We start from the raw sequence: 22,576 nt of genomic DNA on the forward strand, positions 1-22,576 counted from the left end.
GTTAACTTAAAAATGGTATTACGTAATTGCTGCATGGTATAAACTCAAAGGCTGTCATTCATAGATCAGCTGATTTTCTAAGCCATTCACAGACTCTTTTTAATAAATAAGATGCTCCTATCAAATAAAGGAAACAGTGTTTTTATACTTTTCTGTGCTATTTTTTTTTTTAAACAAAAAGAAATCTCTAGGTGATGAGTTTTATTAAGGTACACAATGAGCTACCCTCTTCTCCCCCTCCCAAACAGACTGGTTAACATCTGTTTGATTCATACGCTGTGACTTTTTCCTGCTGCTTTCTATCAACCTTAATTGTGAAAAATGGTGCCTAGTTGCCCTTTTGATATTATTTTGGAGATTGACTCAGTCTTAAAGTATCCAGATGCGTACAGTTGTACAAATATCTGTGGAATTAGCTCACTGAGGTCTGGTTCGCAATATTTTTAATTGACTTACATGTTCTGTGGGAAAAGAAGAATCATAAAAAGTCTTTGCTATAGCATTCCATTCTTCAGGAGGATCTCCCTGGGGGTCTCGGTGGATATTAGAGGTATTCAAAGTGTCGGCGGCTCCGTTAGAACTGGTAGAACCTGATTGACAAAAAGGAAATGGTAACAACTGCAATTTATTCTCTAGGCACTAATTGTAAAGTAACTACATTTCTGGTTTACCTCTGATCTCAAAAAAAATAATAATATATTTTTGGTTTTAATCACCAAATCTCTGTTGCAGGATTTTCCCTCATTTTTCTTTCAGATTCTTCTGCAAAGATGAGGTCCGTTCCTATTCCAATTAAAGATGTTTTCTGTCATTTTCATGCATTAAGGTAATGATATGAAAATGGGGATTTATACAGAACATAAGCATTTTCAGTATACTAACGAACATCCCTTTTATTAATCAGTACACCTCTAAGATTCACCTTCTGATAATGACTATAAGGTATATAAGTACTGGCATCCTGACATAAGATTGCAAGATGACTTGTAACAAGGACATTCTAAATACAAAGTTGTTTAGACGACAACATCTTTAAAGTAAGCAGTCTTTTTTGCTGTACATAGATAAACCTAATATTTCATCAGATCAGGCTATAACTATCCAATAAAGGTAAAAAGGACAAGTGGGCAGATCAACTCTAGCAGCATAAGGCTCCAGTCCTGCAGTGCCTTTATGCACCTCTAGCAGACTCCACCAAAGCCAACACCAAACTACTTGCAGAATCAAAACAAGCGTACTTTCCAAATTACTAATAATGCAAACAGTCTCTTTCGCAATGCAGATGCTTGTCTGTTACTGATATAATAGTAAAATCATTACTTTGCAGAATCAAATAGGAGGAGAGTTCTCCAGGAAGATTCTGCCCACTCTCAGTTAATTCCTGTACTCATGTGGTGTGGCTGCTGGAACCAGAAATGTTGTATAAATAGCAGATTGCATTTTCCTTAAGCAGTAAAAGGAGTTCCCTCAAACAGGATTACTAAAATTCAGTGCTCAGTGTTTCATGTGGCTAGATGTGCCTATATGAGGAAAAATAAAAGCAAAAATAGAAACATATCCACACTGATTCCACCCCTCAATTGCCATTTGGGAAAATATTTGGGGAAAAAAAAAAACAACAAAACAACACAATAAATCTTGGAAGTTGCAGAGCTGAGTGTACTGCAATGACTAATTCTTAGGTGCCCTGTCAGTAAGGTTTTCTACTCTCCAAGAGGCAGGCAAGCAGAAACAGGGGCTATATAAATTAGGCAGTAAGATGAGAGGGAGAGGCAGATCTGGGACCCAACCCAAGATCTTCAGCTATGAAGTTTTGCCAGAATGAAAGAGGTCTGGTGACTGTACCGGTCACTAGGTAACTTGTTTGTGGAAGCACAGTCATAATCAAATCCCCACTGGCTCCTTTGGATGAACTTGTTAGACTCACTTCTTGGAATTACCCTACTTTGCATACAAGAAAAGAAGGAACAGCACATGGATGAACTTCAGATAGCACAATCGGTTCATGCAGAAAAATAACCCACGTGGAACATCACATAACTGCGTAAGGATTTTATTGAAACTGCTTCTGAAATTCACATCACTAAGATAAATGATGCACTGTCTGGAGATCAGGATTCTGCTACCACTACTATTGTAGTGACAAAGGCTCATCTGAAACCGAAGAAAACTAAACTGAAAGAATGGCGTCAGTATACAGAGGCATGTGAGAGACCGGCTACGGGAACAAATAACCAGTAAACCTAAGTCTGTATTACCAGAACAAGATTAGGAAATCAGACTGCTAGTTTTCTGTGTCATTGCCACTGGCTGCTAAACTATGGGTAGGTCAGATGGGTGGGGTGTCCATTCTGCTCTGAATACACTCAAGCGACAAAGATGAAACACACACATTTCCTGTCACATAGTCCTGACTCTCCTGAGAAACATCTAAGCACCCAAAGTTTCATTTTTAACAAAGCTTGGGCCTTTCAGCTCTTCAAACTAAAAAAGTTTCTCCAAATTTACAGCATACAGAGATTAAAAACAACCCATATGCAAGCTTTATTTTGAGAGGAAGACAACACCAATACCATCTTTTATTCTGTCCGGTTACTGAAGTAGAAGAACATATGTAAACACTGAAGTTGATATCCTTTGGAAACAGAGATGGTATCTATATATTTTACTTCAGTAAGAGATTACGTTTAATTAGCAGCTAGTTTTTACTGTAAAACAAATAAAAAATTGAATCCTCCCCCATTTTTTGTAATCATTTTATTAAGTGCAATAAAATATTTACTTTTCTGTATAGACAAGACATTGTTCAGGAAATGATCACCAGCACAAAAAGGTGAACAAGCTCCCTGAGCACTCCGAGCAGCCAGCTGTGTTTTACAGCGCCTCCAAAGGTATCAACTCCTTTCACACATTGAGCTCATTCAGATGGTTCAAAGTGTCCATCTGAACCAAAGATGTACAATAAAAATGGGTACGTTTTCTCTAACCGTGATTCAAAGGAACAGCTTTCATCAATTACCCTATTTTTTTATTTTTTTTAATGTGAAATGAGAGCACTGAATGATTTCGAGAACCTGCATAGTGCTTTTCAGATCATATGCAAAGCTCTGATAAAACACACCCTGCATTAGAGTTACAAATGCCTATAAAACTTCCATTTGAAATTGCCCTGCTTTTCTCTCACAAGGAAAACATGGACAAAAGTTTATTTAATCAAAGAATTTATCAAACAAAAACTGCTCAGCTACATTTAAACGATAAATTGAGGAATCTCACAGTGTTTTTCACTCTTCTTTTTAGCATAAGCCTCCTAATATGACACCTCTGCATTTAAGCAGTGCAGTATAATATTTTGGTAATTTCTAAAACAACATATTCAGGGCAGACTTAACAGTATACATACGTATCTTACCTGCTCCCGTATCTTTCCTGCCAACATTTTCACTGATGTTTTCAAACAGCGCTCTTGAAATCACCTTTTTGTTTTCCACTAGACGTGGTAGTTTCTCTTTCAAAACGGGAGGTTCTTGGCATGATGAAGTCCATGCAGCCTGACTTCTCATTTGATTTACACTTGAACAAGAACTGAGGTCAAAAAATTTGAAGCATACTGAAGTTTTCTCAGCTTTTTTATCTGAACTTGAAAGATCAAAAAATGACCTTCCACTTACATTTTCAGATGTTCTCATGGGTAAAGAGCATGATTCTTTCAGGTGAACCTCAGCAAACTTCCTTCCTGGAACTGTACTGTGCACTGAGTCTTTGGTCTGTTTTAATACAGTGTTATTTACTGATTTATCTTTAATGTCCAGGGAATGTCCATTTTTGATGGACTGTATCTGAATTTCTTCATTAAGTTTATCTGCACCAATTTCATCTGCTGGGACCTTTTGACCAGTTGTGTCAAGATCATTATCCTTTACTGGAGGCATGGCTTCAGCATTCAAGGTAAATGTACTTCTGTCACCTCCTGATTGCTCAGTACTGTCATGTTCAGGTTGTTTGCTGTGCACATCATCCACATTTATTCCCTTATTTATTTTTCCAGGGCATAAATTATAAGTACTTTTAAGAGGCATGTTACTACTACGTTCTTTTGCAGCTTTATCAGTACTTGCATCATCACAATAAACGACTAGTAAATTCTGAGCATCCGTTGCTGGAAAACTAGTATGCCTTAGTGTGCCACTTCTGTTGATGTTTGAGGCAATATCGTTGTATTTTTTGTCTTCAGCATCTACACGTGTCTGTTTAAAAGGGAATTTATCTCTAGGTAAACCACTCAGATTTAACAAGCTTTTCTCTAGTCTATGCGATCTGTTATCCACATGGTTGTCACTGTTTAGCAAGCTACATTTCTGGTGTTCTGTCTGACAGCTTTCTTTAGCATAAGATAGGATGCCAAAATGGAACTCATTCACTTGATGATTACCTGTATTTCTTTCACACACAGCACTCTTCTCAGTGCAAACAGCTGCATCAGACTCTTTTTTGGATGCTTCGGTTGTAAGAACACTTTTGTCAAGTTCTGTGATACTTGAGTTTTTGTCTGCCTTAATACAAATTGATTCATGTGTAGCATTGCACTCTTCTTGATTACTAGAGTTCATCTCTTGAATTGCATTTTTCTCACAGACAATTACTCTGTCAGCAGCATCTAGAAGTACCTTGCTTGTTTCTGTGTGATGTGCTGCTGCTGGACCACTGTTGTCCTGTCGCTTTTGTTGTACATTTGCACTGTTTCCCTCCAGTAGCACTCGTGTTGTTTCTAGATTTTCTGCTTCTTTACATTCAGTGACGGGCGTTTCCAACTTCTGTCCTTGGGTAATTAAATCAGTATCTGCGCAGAGAGTATTCCTGGGAGAAGCCTCCCTTTCCTTTCCTTCCAAAGGGCTAGCAACATTAATCTCACCCTTAAAACTGTTCTCAAGAACTTGTAACTCTGTTAGAATAAGTGCATTTTCTAGTTAGTGATGGATCACAAACTAATTAAATAAAAGATTGTTTTTACAGTTTAAGATTTCAAAAAATACTGACTTAAGATTAGTATCAATACAGATTCTTCTTCTCTTCCATTACAGTAACACTTCAATCCACATAAAAATATAGAAAAAAAAATACTGGAGATAAATATGTTATTGTAATTTGCAAAACACTTATAAACTGTTCAGAGAAAGTACCTTAACACTGTGCATTTTAGTTACTGATTGTATTGAAAAATCTATTTAAATATTTCCCAACTAGTTCTTACATAATAAAAAAGTCTTTCCACTTCTAAAAATACAACAATGGTGAGTACTAAAGGCTAGATAGTCTTTAAGCTTCAAAAAAAGCCACTTAGTAGAGTCATTAAGCACTTTGTATAGAAAAGTATTACAGTCATCCACATGAACAAACGCAGTGCAAGCACTCTTGGGCCTACTTTCATTGTTTCATGGGAAAGGGGAAATCTTTTCTTGTTTTTCCTTCCAAACGCTTCTGTATACATCACTCTTCCTAACCCATACCCACTTTCCTGGAACATAGGAGAAGATATTTCAACAGCTTGAGGAGCAACAATACAGAGCTTACTCAATTGCCCCAGGGCAACCACTAGAAGCACTGTGCTTTTGTACAAAGCCTTGGGAATATCACAGACTAACATTACTGACATCAAGAATTCACTGCTATTAGAAAAACATTTAATTTGGGATTCAAACATTTTCTTACCATACACTATACTGTAATTACTTATCCCTTTATCAACAATACTATTTATCTCTTCTATCCATGTGATCTTATTACTTTGTTCTATCTGTAACTCCTCAGTGCCTAAGGAGAAGTTCACTGTGTTTTTTACTTCAGTTTCATCTTCATGTCCAAAGTCATTGTCTTTTCTTAGTATAGATGGCATACAGTGGTCTTTCTGAATAGTCTGTATTTTGCTGTCTTTTGATTGTTCTTGAGCACTCTAGAATAAGAAGGAAAAAGATCACACATTTTAATAACCTACTACAGCCCCTGATTCTCAATTCATTTTAAAATTCAGACAGAAACAGAAGACTGTTCTCCTGAAGTATATAAAGTTAATGTAAATAGAGGAAAAACAAGCAGGTTAGGACTCAAAAAGGGAAGACATTAAGCCCTTATGATTTCTAATCACAGTCCACAAAAACAAATTACACTAATTGTCAGTTTTTCAGGGGAAGGAAGATGTTTTCTATGTGCACTGACTGGATGACGCCCTCTGTCTGCAGGTTAAATCAGTGACCTGCTCAGTAATTATATGTAGATCACTAATTATGTTCTAACTCACATGTACCTATTAACACTTTTTATTTGTTCCCTCCTATCAAACCAGCTGGGATTTTTTTACTCAGTTTCATACACAAATTAGGCTTATGAATTTGCTTTTCGTCCATTCCTCATTCCCCCTCAGGTGGATTTTGAATCTGAACAATCAAATTCAACAGAAGTAGAACCCTGAAAGTTGTTTCATTCCATTATGTTCTGTTAAAACTGTCAGCCAAATAGTGAAGAAGCTACCTGAATGAAAAATCACACACCCTTTCCCATAAAAAAAAAAAAAAAGAAAAGAAGAAGCATCCATCCTTTATCTGCAGCTGAAGGCAAGAGCACGTGCTGGCTCAAATAAAAGTAGGTGGATGTGGGAGGGAGCAGGGACACTGCCTAGTCTATAAAAGGAGAAAGGAAAAGCTAAAGATACTTGGGTGGCTGGAGGTGTTAGAACAGGAAGGAAGGTTGGGATGTGGGAGGGAGTTATGAGTGCTGTACTTGGGCATAAGATCTTTGGGGAGGACAGAGTATATTGTAAAATGGAGGGAGGTGCATATAGAACACTGGTCAAAATTGGATTATCACAGTGGTATGGTAGTAGATGATATACAATAGAAACCTGCAGGAAACAATTTTCTGCAGGTCACATAAACATCCTTATGCTCCCAGCTTAATTTATTTGGGGAAGGAAAGAGTCATGGCAAATGAAGGCCTGAAATTAATTTTCCTAATGCCAGATAGTCTACCTACAATTTTTTTTTAGTCCTGTTACTTGTAGAGATTCTGATTTGAGATTGTAAATATTTAGTATTTTTGTTTTCTGTATTTTTAATTAGCTTTGCTTTCTGGAGATATGCAGCCTTTACTCTATGCTTGCAAGCTTTTCTTTTCAACTACAAGAACCAGAAAGTTTCTTTCATGAAAGCTGTAATTCTTTCACAATCTCTTGCTTCTAAGAGCTGTTTCTTAAGACAGAAACAGAAAGCAACTCAGTATAACTTTGTTTGTACAGGTATAGAATGACTGCTATGCTGCAACTTCCATTTCTTGTTACAGGATGAACTGTTGAATGGATCTGAAACAAACATGATGAAGCATTTTTAGAAAGAGAGAAATATTACAGTTCTCCAGATTTTCAGATGGATTGAAAACATCCTTCAAAAATAAGGTTTGAGATGCCTAAAATCGAAATGCCTAAATATCAAAACTTTCCAATATAAGATTTGATTTTATTCCCCCACCCACATAATTTAGAAAAATACATCTATGCGATGTAAGCATACATAAGACGACTTTTTACATACATGCTAAATGTCACACCCCACAAATAATCACAGGGATTTCAGATTGCACTAGGTGTAAAAATATATACACGTGCATTTCCTTGTGGTATTCCTTCACCTAAATCTCAGCCAACACTTTGCCCTTTGTGTATTATCTTAGGCTCTGACTCATTACTAGTACAAAATGAAATTCCATGAAATAGAATAATCAATATGATGTGTGCTTGTAATTTCTTGCCAGTGTTTTCTAATCTGTCTATGCTTAGAAGTCTTATACAGTGGTATGGTGATTTACTGTGAAATAGTTAAGGATACATATTTAGATGACATCTCAGATTTTTTTCTCCTATTCATAGCTGTATGTTTCAAGCATATCTATACACAGGATGACCTCAGTAAGCACAGGTACACTTCATCACAGAAGTCTGATAGCACCATTTGATTCTGCATCCTAAATATAATTCAGTTTTTAATTCAAAGAAACGATTTTCCATAGTTACACAATTTGCATTATACCTTGCTGAATTCTTACAGATACTGCACAATGAATACGCATGTCAAGTTTAATTTCCACAGCATTATTAAGTGCATGCCAGACGTGTGTGTAGTCGTGTGTGTATACTTGAATGAATATGTGAAGAAATTCATTTAAGTTCTTCCAAATTCTAAGGTTGTTTCAGTTTGTCATTTTACTTCCAATTCACAGCCTAGACCTCAAAAGAAGAGTTGTTACCTAGTGTCTTCCTAACACTGAAAGAGAAAACTTGTAGAGATGAAAAATAATGGCTCATCCTTCAAAGAAGGAAAAAATCATCTGAGTGGAAAAACGAATGGAACAACAATGTAGACAACACACTGCCAAATAACAGAATACACTCCATACATAAGAAATTTTTCTCTTACAGCTTGCGACCTTGTTTTTTCCATCTTATAAAAGACTAGAAAATAAATTTGCAATCCAGTTTAAGGGGTATCACTTACCTACAGTGCTATGTGATCCTCTTGCTTCAAAAGACAACCTCCACATGCTTACCCATGTAATGACTTTTCATATATATCCTGAATATGGATCTGAGCCTGGACTTGGCTCACCAACCAATGCAAGCTCTTTTAGTGGGATCTAGGATCACTGACTACATCAGAGAAGCTTTTAGGCTTAAGTAACGTCAAATGAAGATCACTGAGAGCCAGACTAGAAAAACTGTCTGGACTTTCACTCTCTAAACTCTATGAGAAAAAAAAAAAAAAAAAGCAAAATACTGCAGCCATTAGAGGCACTCACCTGAAGATTTTCTACTTGCTCAGAATGCTGGTTTCCCTGAGGAAGATGGCAATCATCAAAATGTCCTTGGACCTCTTTAAGGGAATTCAGCTCATTTTTAATAGTGTCTATCTCTCTTCTCAATGTTTCCTCCTAAAATAAAGGAGAGCACACAAACGCAGACCCTTATTTAGCATGTTCAAATACAAAACCACTGTTTATCAACAGCTTAGCAAATTAAAGCAATCCCTTAGAAGAATGAAGAAACAATAAGGAAATCTGTGTACAAAAAAAGGCAGCTCAAGCTTTTTATTCACACCAGGATTTTAATCCCATTCCAATACCAAACAGACTATTCTTTTTTTATTATTTGGCTCAGGATCATTATTTGTAGCTTTTTCCCCCTTTTCCTGTTTATAAATCATAGAATTAGAATTACTCAGGTTGGAAAAGACCTTGAAGATCATCAAGTCCAACCGCAGCCTAACCAGTAGCCTATCTCTTAAAAAACAACCACGAAACAACACCACAACAACAAACCTCTGCTAAATCATATCCCTGAGTACCACATCCAAACGGCTCTTAAACACATCCAGGGATGGCGATTCAACCACCTCCTTGGGGAGCCCATTCCAGTACCTAACCACCCTTTCTGTAAAGAAGTTCCTTCTAATATCCAACCTAAACTTGCCCTGGCGCAACTTGAGGCCATTTCCCCTCGTCCTGTCACATGTCACTAGTGAGAAGAGACCTGCCCCACTCTCACTGTACGAACCTTTCAGGTACTGGAAGACAGCAATAAGGTCTCCCCTCAGCCTCCTCTTCCTCAGACTAAACAGCCCCAGCTTCCTTAGTCTCTCCTCATAGAGCTGATTCTCCAAGCCCTTAACGAGCCTCGTAGCCCTTCTCTGGACCTGCTCCAGTACCTCCATGTCCTTCTTGTGCTGAGGTGCCCAAAACTGGACACAGTACTCGAGGTGAGGCCTCACCAATGCTGAGTACAGGGGCAGGATGACTTCCTTAGTCCTGCTCACCACACCATTCCTGATACAAGCCAGGATGCCATTGGCCCTCTTGGCCACCTGGGCACACTGCTGGCTCATATCAGCCGACTGTCCATCAGCACACCAAGGTCAGTGTAAATAAACATGTTTGTTATGTTAAACATGTTTTAACAAATAAACATGTTTGTAAGTGTTCATTCTCTATCACATTTTCAAGGAACTATAACAATAAGGGATTTTCTTGGCACTACTGTAACAGCCTCAAGAAACCAATATTCTTCAGTGAGCATGCAATAATTACATCTTTCTATTCAGAACAAAAAATGATTGCAAGACAAGTTGTAAAAACAAAAGCAAGCAAGGAAACAGAGTAATTTTTCAGACATACTCTAATCTGATTTACAACTATTTCCAAAGCATTGTATAATGTTAATGCTATCCATGATTATGCTGTTAAGAAATTAAAAGTCCAAATTTAGCCACAGCAGAAAAATGGCTGCTGGAGTGGGAAGTGTCAGACACAAAGATGGACATTATCTTCTAAAAAGGAGATGCAAACACTTCTGTGAAATAAGCATGGAATTCCCATGTGTACACAGGATACTATGGTATAAGACACTGCTAGAAATCAGAGACAGCAAGTATCTCAGAGCAGAGAGTGTCAGAACAATGCAGTTATTTTGTAGTCTCGTGGCTGCAGTGATCTTCACACAGGCAATAAAGTCAAGGAATTAAGACAGCAGGATTACATTTTCCACACAAACTCCCTGTGTCAGTCCATCAGCTTCAAAACCTTTATAATAGTAGATGTAGAAGAAATAATTAGCAATTACTGAAGTATTCTTTTAAAAAAATCTTTAAAATGTAGAAAGAATGGCAAATTCTGCAGCTAAAACATTGTTTAGATGTATGTAGAAATGAACGCGGTTTTGTCTAATCTAATCACATTTCACTCCACAGTCAGAGTTGAATAATTACAGTCAAATGTGGACTTCTCCTTCAATGAAAGCCTTCAGCAGCTCTACCTGATTCAGTTTGAGGTTGCTTCCCCACCACCCACCTTTTGAACTATGGCCCTGCACAGGTACCTTTCAGGTACCCCAGATAGGTTTGTTCTGTTTGTTTTTTTCACCCCCAAAGTATGTAACTGACTACTGATTTTTCAAGGTTTCTTGAGGGTAAAAGAGTGCAGCCTAGAAATGCTGGTATTCCCTTAATATGTTCCGTATGAAATTGTACTGAAAAATACATAAAATTAAATCAGTTTCCATGCCTTGGTGTAATTCCAGAATATTTTAAAGCACTAAAGACAAGACCGAACACCCTGGGGCTCTTGCTTTGTAGAACTGCACTGACCTTTTAAAGCATAGAATTCAACATTTCTCCTAAATCTACCTTTAAAGAATATTCATTTCTAGATGAGTCTGCATTACTGGAAAAGAAATTGGTTGCTTTTATTGTAGCATTTCTGCGATATTTTCTTGGTTTTTAGGAATTATGTGAAAGTCTTGATGACTATTTCAAAACCCTTTTAATACTTTAGCATTTAATTTAATAAACCTACCTCTTTTTTCCAAATTCTCAGTGCTTTCTCATGCTCATTCTGAAGATTAAGGAACTTTTCTTCATTTTCCTTTGCCTTCTCCCTTTGCAGCTCATTATCTCTTTCAAGTGTCTGCAATAAAATTAATTATCCAAAAAATAATCAATACCACATTAATGAATTTTGATGTGTTTTATGTTGCTTGGACCTTTGCTTCTAACATGCTGAAAGTGCCATACAGATCAGTGATAATGTGCTATCTCAACAATAATTTTCATAAATTAACAGAAAGGTGCTTATAGTTTAGCTAACAGGAAACAGGGGGAGGTTATGAAAAAGAAATGGCTATAAAAGGGTATAAAAACACTTGCCATTATTCAGTTTCACTGCATAAGTTTTAATGTGCTGAAAAAAAGTAATATAAAGTCCAGAGATGAGAAATGTGAAATGTAGCACAATCTAGACCTTAAAGAAAGTACTTAAAGAAAAAGCTACTCTAGAGCAAAAGAGGAAATATTAATATTCTGACCAGTTTTTCTATCCTAAATTGTTTACTAACGTATCCTATAAACTGCATAAACTTCAAATTCTAAAACACCTATTGGAACGTGAAGTATTTACTATGTGACTGATTATCATTTAATTAATTTTACACAACCAAAACAGAATAAGAATGCACTAAAGTAACAGTAATGGTAAGACTTTATACCACCTTAATTGTACTTGCAGCATTTTTTTAGTTAACTGTTTGAACTTTACTGTGCCAAATTAATGCACTTGTATAAATCAACAGTAACTTCTGAGACACCTCAGGTACTGTTGGAATTTTTATTGTATCACATTTTTACAGCAAACAATACAGAAGATAAAGGACTTGCTGCATCCATTACCTATTATAGATGACACAAATATTTTTGATAATGTAAACATACCTTTAATGCATGTAGCTATATGACCAGCTATATATTTATGGCTCTGCTGAGCTTCTTTAGAAATCCACAAGAAAAATGTTGAGACATTACTCCAAACCAGTTCCTTCCTATTTAATCTTTTAACTAGAAGTGAGTCTACTTCCTGATTCACTTAACAACCATTTTTTAATACCTATTTTAATTTATCTGCACCACTAATAAATATATGTATATATATTTCAAAGGTATGACACTAGGAAAACTCAGATTACCTGGCATGTTTATACGCAGGGAAAAAGTTGTTCGTAAGTATATAATGATTTTCTCCAACATATTATGCAATTAAAAAGATGAAACAATTCAGCAACACATTGATTGTATAGACTGTATAATTGTATGCTTGTTCAGTATCTTTCACACAGTTCTACAAAACGGGAGTGCCATGATATCCTTTCCTCTTCCTCTCTAACTAAAGGATTCTTTGGTCCTTGGAGATAAATGCATCTCAAATTCAGTCTCCTCTGAAGTGGAATGTGTTATAGCATAGCTCTTACGGCAAAAGAAGCAGCAGATTAAAGTATAGACATGACTGCAGAAAGAAGAGTTAGCTGTCTCACCCAAACTTCCTTGAAAATCTCCACTCCCCAAGCAAACCTTACCTTTGTCCATTTAGTGCAAAAGACTACTGTGTAATGTGCCTACTGGGTACTGGGCCCTCCCAGTTTGACAGCCTTTGCTTACCAAAACACTTAAAATAGCAATCGTTCAGAATTAAACTGTCTCAAATACCTCTATATATCACAAAGAGACATAATAGAGAAGCAGTATGGATGTCTATCAGCCTAAAGATATTAACTAACTGTAAACACTTAAAATCCTAAAGATCCTACATAGAATTATCACCAGATACATTTCTTTCTTAAACAAAGCACTCCCATTGTTTCAATATTAAGCATTGTTACACGCCTCGAGCTTAAAATTTGAGGGGATGGGTGTGCAGTACAAAATAATGCCACATCCATTGTAAATATACAAATCAATAAATCCAGCAATAAGAATATTCTTTGGAGATCAAGAAATGGTTTCTGATTTCAAGGGATAGTGACTAAAAGTATTCAGTTAGTAATCTCAAAAAGACAGAGGTTTTGGAATGACTGGCAGATGGACCCCTTAGTGTGTGTGAATATTGTCCCAGCACTGCAAAACACCTAAGCCAGAATCAGCACAGTCATCTTAGTTAAAGGTTTGTATGTAATTTGTGAAATTAGTGGAATTAAAACTTAGGTATATATTAGTCCAGTGATTCAACATATATCAAGAGAACTAAACCTATCAAAAGAACTTAACTGCACCCCTTTTTAGACAAGACTCAGATAGCTTCTTGTATAGATGCTAACAAGACTAACAAAAGCAAACCCGTCTCAGGTTTGTACATCTCATTCAACAATATCTTATACAAACAGATACAATGCATTGGGATGTTGAAAACAAATAATGCATCATCACCTTCAGAACCTACTCATCATATTGAGATTCTAGAACTGGTAGAAACAAGAGCAATAGCTCTCAAATTAGCAGGAAAGCAGGTAGAGTATTAGTTACACGGAAAAAGCCCTAATCATATTTTCTACTTGTCACTAGGAAAAAATGACAAGGCAAAATAAGCAGCTTACAAGGTCTCATCCCCTGGAACACCTTAGTAATTGTCTCACAGTGTCAGCCAAATGAGTAGCTGTGAAAAGCAACATATATTTTACAACTACTATTTTAAAATGGAGAGAAATATTTTTGACAGAGGAAAATAATGTCCACAGTTTACATGGAAATGACCAGAATGTAATATCCACTTTTAAGATCCTTAAGGACCCTTATATTCTATCATATTACTATCAGTAATGTTATGAACCGATTATCTCAAGCTTTTGCTTTTGTTTACAAAGTCAATGCAATCAACTTAAAAAACAAAAACAAACTTCCAAAATAGTATTGTATGCTTATAGTTAGATATGGATAAATTTGGTGCATAATTATGAATAGTTCTATTAGTGATCCCTAAGTGGCAGATCTGATCAGAAAAGATCAGTGCATTGGGCCAATCTGTCTGCAAGTGTAATCTGGAATATAAACTGTTATGAATCCCTTTTTCACAACCTCAAAGAATAACTGAAGAATTCTTTGGCTCAACATTCTCCAACATGACTACTTACCACCTCTAACATAAATATAACAGGCAACACAACAAGAAAAGGCTAAAGATAAGACCTCTTTTAGGCTTTTTGCTTTGAGGACAAGCTCTGACTCCAAAAATCTGAAATCTGAAGTATTTTCCAGAAATGAGAAATTTATACCTCCATAAAAATTTATTATAAGAAACAAGTCATAAAATCATTTTATTTCAAAATACTTGAAAGCAACCTTAGAAATGTTCTGGTTTTACCTTCCAAAAATGGCTGATCAGAACAGCAATCATAATTTACTTTAGGGGAGAACTAAAAGAGGGAAACCATAGACTGTGTTTCAAGGTTCACGTTGACAGTTAAGGAGCTGAGGGAGCAATGGAAGTGAGGTCAAAAGTTCTGAGAAGCATACAGATGTCTTTAACAGCCCTGGACTTTGAAAATACATAATAGATAGAAGCAGCTTGTCTAATCAAGGAAAATCTGACCTTATATTCTTCTCTCAGTGCATTTAATTCACTTTCCATTCTAACATTCATTTGGGTTATTCGCTGAAGCTGCTTCTGCACACATTGTAGAGAGCTGAGGATTTCCTTGTGAACAAACAAATAAGGGTACATTGAATAACTGTTTCTCAGTTTAAACAGAAACCAATTTACACCTTTGAGATTAACATATTTTATTCTGTCAGTGGCATATAGAATATACCTGTATCTTATTGCAACCAACATTTGGAAAGCAACCACAACTCCTCTGAGCTCTTTCAGCCTTCTTTCTAGAAAGAAATACTCTTTTCATTGAAGTTTAATTTACACTTAGTTGGATTTCACATCTAGAAAACTGAACCCAGTATCACCTGATATATCAGCAGCACAGCTGGTTATGTCTTTTGAATCCGGTACAGTGTCCACTGAACTAGACAAGATTGCTTCTCTACATACAGTTCAGTGTAAATCAGCCTATAATTTAGATAATATATTCAGTCCAATAGCCACTGAAACCAACATATTCACAGTTAGTCCAGAGAGTGATTTTGTAGCTCTCTATAATACAAAAATCCGGGTGTCCTAACCCAATTTCTTGGAGAAAAACATGAAATTAATCTCTGTATTAGAGCTACCCCCACCTCCAATTTACACTAAACCAGGCATGTATTAAAACAAACAATCCTAGCAACTCACGTAGAATTTTGTAGAAAATTACAGGCAATACCATTCCTTCTCTTTGATAACACAAAATGACGACATGACTTTGGCTACAAGCACCTCCACAGCAATGCATTAAAAATGCATTCAGAAATGATGACACTATCTCTTGTGTTGTTGGGTTTCCCCCTGCCCCCCATGTTTATTGGTATGAATTTATTAAAAGTGGATTCAAAATGCAAATCCATCTTTTACAGATTATCCTTTATCTCCTATCCTTTAACATGTGCTCAGTGAGTATACAAGCAAGCTGCTAATTTTGGCCCTTCCTCAGAAGGAGGATGGATGATACTGTCCTGAAATGGTAGTTTAATGAACTGCAGAATGAGAATTCTGCAACTGTGTAACAAAATAATATTTGCAAAGCAATGTATTATGATTATTATTACAGGGAATAAAATTTTCATGCTATGCATTTGTTATTTGATTCCATGTACCTGGTTTGAACATTAGGATTTGCTCAGGAACACAGCAAATAGTAACCTGAGTTTGTGACAGAGGAACTGTAACACTGATCAGCTTTGTACAGGTGTAGTTTTATAATCTAAACATATAAAGCTCAGTATGAATTCTACCTGGTTGCAACATCAACAGTATTATAACAAATTGTTGGCAACCAGAACGTAAAACAGCAAGAATAACGTGCAAATTTTATTGCTTATTTGTTCTCAAGGGCTATGTTAAGTATCAGATGCCTCCAATCTGAACTTAAAGATAAGAGTTGACTTGGAAGAAGGCATCAACTTAGTTAATACTACTAACTTACCTTGTAAAGAGTGAGAAGACCCCACTTATATACTTTTCAGAAGTATTTTATTAATAACACAAGTGACTTTATTTGCTAAGGTCATTTAGGAATCTTAAATATATAACACATTTTTCTAAGCAATCTTAAATAGCAAAGTTATATTAATAACTCACCAGCTTCTCTTCTTTAATGTTAGCATTTTCTTCTTGAACTCTTTCACTGATTGCTGTCTCCTTAAAAGAAAAAGGATAAAAGGAGCACAAAGTGTTATTGAAGGCATCCAAAATTACTGGCTTTGATTTTTCAGTAATATTGCATGAATAGAATATTTTGAATCCTCATGAGATAATCTAAAAATGTGAAAACTATTTAAACTATTATCCTGAAATGTCTTTTCTTTTAGCTATAAAATTACGCTTCCATTCATGTTCAGATGAAGAACAGAACATATTAACCAAAAATTTAATGTGTTTAAATTCCAAAATACCATTCTGATTTTTTGTTGCAGTTCTTGAAACTGTTTTTCCTTTGCTGCAAGATTGATGTTTTCTTCTCCCACCCTGTTCTGAGATGTGACCTTGGACCTTATCAAGTCTGTAGTTACTTTCTTCAGTTCCTTAACACAGGAAACACATATAAATAGTTCATCCAGGATAGGCATTGCAATTCAAAACAAAGACAAATCTTTTAAACTATCCTGAGTCATGCCCTACTTTTAAATATGTATGGAAACAGCTAAAGAAATTAAATCGAGGAACCAAAATTTCTAAGATTGACTCACTAAACTTTAAACTTGTCAAATGTGGCTGAAAGTTTATTTTAACAGGTAAAATGTTATTGGACTGATATTGCTGTCATTGTTTGAAGTACACTGATACTTCCATATTTGATATTTTCTCTTCCTGGAAGTGCTCACTGTGCTGATATTGGTAAGGCCTCTTACACAACAGGAATAAAGTACATTCTGAATTACTGGGTATGCTCCTTGGATTCAGGAGGGAAAAAAGAAGAACAGTGACTATCTGCTAAAAGCAGGAACTGGCTATAAATTTGAAGGATCTTTGCTTCTTCCTGAAACATTAATTACTTAATCTCAGGAGAATTCTAAATTAATTTTATATTAGAAGCTTCAACAACATGATTTTCCATCTAAAATATGCCTTTGATTTTATAGTCCTTATAATCTCTTAAATATCCTGCTTCTTTTTTCCTTTTTTTTTCCCCTCTGATGGGGTGGTATCTGTTTTCTAACCAGTTTATTCCAAGCTCCTAGTGCAGCAAATAAACAGCAAAAGCTTTGATCTCATTAAATTACAACTTATAGTTCCTGGAGTCATAAATATTGTGCCCTATTCTCCCCCACCCCTCCCATTCTGCTACAAGGTAGTCTGTTTAATATCGCTCTCTCCTTGAGCACTCTGACGTTTACTCAGACAAATAGCAGAGGTTATGAATGCTGTTCACAGATAGTATCAAGAATTCTTCATGATGCCATAGCGGTGAACCATGCATTCAGAATGGTAATAGTTTTATCTAACAACTAAGTTTGGTCTGTTTAACTTTTCTTCACAAAACTGGAATTCCATCTTATCAGAGACCAATGGGTTTAACTGTTCTGGACAAAATCAAATAACAGTACAAAAGAAAAAGGAAGATTATGTAGCTGAAACTTACAAATACAAAGTTACATGGAAAACACAAGTATAGATACCACTTTAAAATAAATCATTTTGTTTCCTCAAGGCTTTATTTCTCATGTATTTGAGCCATAAATAAATCTAAAACGATTTAGCAAGGACTAAGTGTAATTGCAGAATCAATTATAACATTCAAAGAAGACAATGCCCTACAACTGCAATATTCTGTAAGCTAGTAAGGTTTTTCACACCTTTGCAAAAAAGCAACCACCACCACACATCTTTTAACTGTACTGTATTTACTAGAAAGGCAATCAGAGTTGTTAAATTTAAGAGGCAGAAGGTGCATTTTTAACCTTGTAAAACAGAAGAAGTGCACCACACCGATCTCTTGCAGAGAACCAAATTCATAGTACTGAGGTTGTGTGTAATACTACAGAAGCAGGTGCATAAGCCTAATATGGATCTGAGACACACCTTGTAAAACTCAAAGCATATTGCCTGGTGAATTACCACTTATTTTGTGATGGGGAGAGAAAAGTAATTAGTCATTACTAAGTAAATCATGGTTTTGTGGTAGAAAAGATAACTGGATTTTCTTCTTCATATGTAGCATGTGGATGTGTATAATCTATCTCGAATAAAACCCACTTCTGCTAATCTGCCAAAGCCATGAGCAGAAAAACAAACAAAAACACCCCACAAAGAGAACCAACACAAACCCATTCACCAAAAATAATGGGAAAGTTTAACCACAGTGAGGCAATACATGTAAGGTATACAGTTGTAAAAATAATTTTAATGCATAATACACATTTTCTTCTATTCTGAAAGTAAAAAAGAAAAAAAAAAAAATCATCCCCAGGACTCTTGCTTCCTTTTCTAGCAGCTTTCTGCCATTAATACAATCACTAGAAACAGTAGAACTCTAGAAATTGAGCCTAGAAAATAATTTTATGAGTTTCAGTGGAATATTAAAAAAGAAAAATAAGGCTTTTAATCTCTTCCTTTGGTGTTGCTAGCAGCACCACTCAGACACAGACTTTCAAGCCAGCTTAAAAGTAAAGGGTATCACAAAAGAAACCGACCTGTTCTTTAAATATATCTTTCTTTCCCTTTGCTAGATGATCTAAGCCATAAGTTGCTCCTTTTAATTTTTTCTCTGTACCATTTAATTTGATCAATACAAAATTTTTATTCTGCTCAGGGCCACTCAAATGTATATGTCAACATGATGTGGTAGTACAGCACGGGAAAGGGAGCCAGCACAGGCATATATAACTGCTTCCCAAGACAGCATTCATACCTTATGCAAATGGAAAGTTTGTCTAAAGTAACAACCACACCTTTCTGCACTCTCCAATGAGTGCAACCTGAAAATTTGATAATCTTCCAGGCCTTAAGCAGCATAGCTCTTTCTCAAAGGTTAGCTTCATTCTATTGCTTTTAATGGTCAGATTTTAATGCAAGCATTTGCACAACACTTGAAAAAATACCGCCACATTGACTATGTGTTCAAATTCCAAGACAAACATTGCTGAAAAGGAAATGAAGCCAAGCTATCTATCAGAACCAGACTAGTAAGTGGACAATGCAAAGAGCAAGCTACCACCTCTCCAAATACTTCTTTCCACAAATTCCAGAAATGCTTCTGCAGAATGGACGTCAGCTTAAATCAGGTTTTACTGTTCTCTGTATGAGTAAACACCTTCATCACATGTAATTTCACCAAACCTGGAGAATAGTTTACTGTTTATGCATAAATTTTGACTAGAATTTACTAGCTTCATATTCCTATTAAGGAAAAGTGTAAGAGGTCATTGTAGTCCAAGTTAAAATAAAGGTTGAGGTTAAGAGCTAACAGCTCGCAGGTGGTAAGACCTGTTAGAGGCCTGTCAAGTATCCAACACAGATAAAAACCAGTTACACAAGATACCACAACTGGTGTTGCAGATTTAAAGACTACTTTGAGCCTTGTAGCAACTGAAGATAGCCTGGTAATCCTTCTTCCAAACTATTCTCAATACCAGTTTCCTTGGTGGTCTGGATCTGTTAAAAGTCCCATCAGCTTCACAACTGTTACACTGCACAATAAGGGAAAACACCTGACTGCTGTCTCTTGCAATGGTTACACTAAGTGAAAGGTAACTGCGATGAAATAAAACTACCTCAGAGCAATTCTCTGGGGTTCAGGAACTTCCTTTCTAGTCAGTTATGTATTGACCCAAGAGACGAGCCCACCACCATTCACTAAGAAAAGCTGTGCTGAACTTAGTGACATTAGAGGTACACATCAGCAATGCACATTCATACCACTTAACTTTCCATAGATGTTCTATAAGCTGCAACTTGCAAACTGCCAAAATAAGGAATACTGGAAAATGGGATGCAATTTTTACCATGTTGTTCATTTTGAAATCTATTTTCACAGAAATTCTGCCTTTTCAGGCATGTCATCCTTCTATATACAACTTCTATTTACAAAACTTAATTTACAGTAGGCAAGCCTTCACTTTCAGTTCAAGATAAGACATTCCCACAGCATGCTGTAGCAGTATATGAGTGTTGGAAGGCTAAGGAATTGAATTTTAGTTCAGTTTTGAAGCACATTCACAAGGGGAAGGTCAGATACTAAACATCCAGTAAGAAATTCAGAAATATCCACAACAAAAGGCATTTCCTGATGAACTAAAAAAAAATTAAATTAAAAAAAGATGAAATTTCAGGCTCCTTCTTTTGCTTGCCTGCAGCATTTCGTTTTAAATTTATCACCCAAGAGCTTAAGAGTCAGTAGTGTGACTTCAAAAAACAAAAACAAAAAAAACCAAAGGATCAAGCAATATGTTTGATTAATGAAATACACAAAACATTATTAGTTTATCTTGCACACCTCTGTTACTCACAAATTTAATTACGTAAAGTTTTCCTTAGCGTTATTTATTTTCCTACCTCTCCAATTACTTACCCTTGGGAGACTTCTCTGCAATTAATTATTCTTGGTTTCTTAACTAAGAGCAACAAATCTAATTGAATGTAATGCTTGAAAGTTTCTAAAGACTCCTGGAACTTTGATATTTACAATACATTTTTCATATAGATCATCATTCACAATTCTCAGTACTTTTTCTTTTGCTCTTTCACCCACTAAATTTGTTAAAATATATTTATCTAGTCAATAATATTAAAATGTTTGAGAAGGTGTGAATGAAACAAATGAAAATGAATCTTAGTAGTAGATCAAGAAGCTAAAAATAATCATGCACTGGCAAAGCAAGGGATAAACCAAACTGGATTTTTGGGTGGTTCTGTGCAGAGTGAGGAATTGGACTCAATCCTTACAGGTTCCCTCCAACACAGGATATTCTATGACTTGTTCCCTTTCTGAAATCCTCACAAAATCAAAAAGAAAGAAGATAGCAGACAGGAAAGAAAGGATATGGAAACAATGAAGTATGGAGGATAGTGTTTACAGAATAGAATTTTGTCTTCAGATAGTCTTTCACCTCTTCTCATGGCTGAATTTAAAAAGCAGCTTAAAAGATAACTTCAGTCTTCCTCCTTTTTTATAACTCAAACTAAGACATATATAACCATTACTGATACAAAGAAGAACAATTCTACACTGCTTGTACATTACTTCTATTAATACTCAAGCAGCTCTAAGAAGTCCAGAAGTCCACCTACACATCATGAAATGAATACTGTACTTACTTCCTTCAGATTACTTATTTCAGTCTCTTGTCTTTTATTCACTGATGTTAGTTTCTTATTGAGCTGTATTGCTTCCTGTACTTTAAAAAAAGTTAAAATGTTTATATATACATGTCCAGATTTAAAGTATTATTTGATTTATATCTGTTATGTATATACACATAATGCCTAAAATCATTAAACAACCATTTGGAAAGTAGGCTAGGATGCAAAATAGGACTCAAGAACTCGGTGTATATATTACGATCATACATGAAAAGTTTACAACAGATAGTATCTGTTGTTCTATACCTCAAAGAACAACTTTAATTGTAATTTGTAAATGTAACTTCATTTTTACTGTCATTTGGCATCACTTAATTAGCATTACTTCTCAATTAACAAAAGAAAATACTGAAAAATGTCCTCTGGTAAAACATAGGCAAAAATTGGTAAAAATTTCCAACAAGAGTCATGTATTCACAATCTATCTTTAAAGTGCTAATAATGGGACACTGGTAGGGCAATAAAGTAAATTTATTACACAGTGCAGCATTTTGCATATCAACACCATAACATCAGTTTTCACTTTCTCATATTCCTACATGTTGCTTTAATACAGCAAATAAAGTCCAAGCAGTTTATAAATGTAAACAGTTTGCATAATAAACGACTCACACCCTTTGTGCATGACTTTCTCTGACTGCCGTTTCTTGCTCAGAATTTACAAGTTGCCAGCATGCCTACTGCAGGTCTTACATGCTGCATTGCAAATTGAATCCCCACTGCAGTAAAAGGCACACTGCAGGTAAACTGGTGAATAGACTGGATTCTTGAACAG

At 35.7% G+C, this 22,576-nt stretch overlaps 1 protein-coding gene across 1 annotated transcript in view; it reads right to left on the reverse strand.

The window, feature by feature from the left end:
• CCDC73 (coiled-coil domain containing 73) overlaps positions 1–22,576 on the reverse strand; it is a 55,540-nt gene that overhangs the window by 2,839 nt on the left and 30,125 nt on the right. The window contains exons 13-21 of the mRNA XM_072339199.1: positions 21,757–21,836; positions 16,896–17,024; positions 16,582–16,641; positions 14,944–15,048; positions 11,389–11,499; positions 8,842–8,973; positions 5,785–5,950; positions 3,413–4,942; positions 457–590 (exon numbers count right to left, since the gene is read on the reverse strand). Coding sequence (XP_072195300.1) covers positions 457–590; positions 3,413–4,942; positions 5,785–5,950; positions 8,842–8,973; positions 11,389–11,499; positions 14,944–15,048; positions 16,582–16,641; positions 16,896–17,024; positions 21,757–21,836 — 2,447 coding nt within the window. The remainder of the gene's footprint in view (positions 1–456; positions 591–3,412; positions 4,943–5,784; positions 5,951–8,841; positions 8,974–11,388; positions 11,500–14,943; positions 15,049–16,581; positions 16,642–16,895; positions 17,025–21,756; positions 21,837–22,576) is intronic.

Source organism: Excalfactoria chinensis, chromosome 5, assembly GCF_039878825.1.
Source record: "Excalfactoria chinensis isolate bCotChi1 chromosome 5, bCotChi1.hap2, whole genome shotgun sequence".
In the NCBI taxonomy this organism is placed as follows: domain Eukaryota; kingdom Metazoa; phylum Chordata; class Aves; order Galliformes; family Phasianidae; genus Excalfactoria; species Excalfactoria chinensis.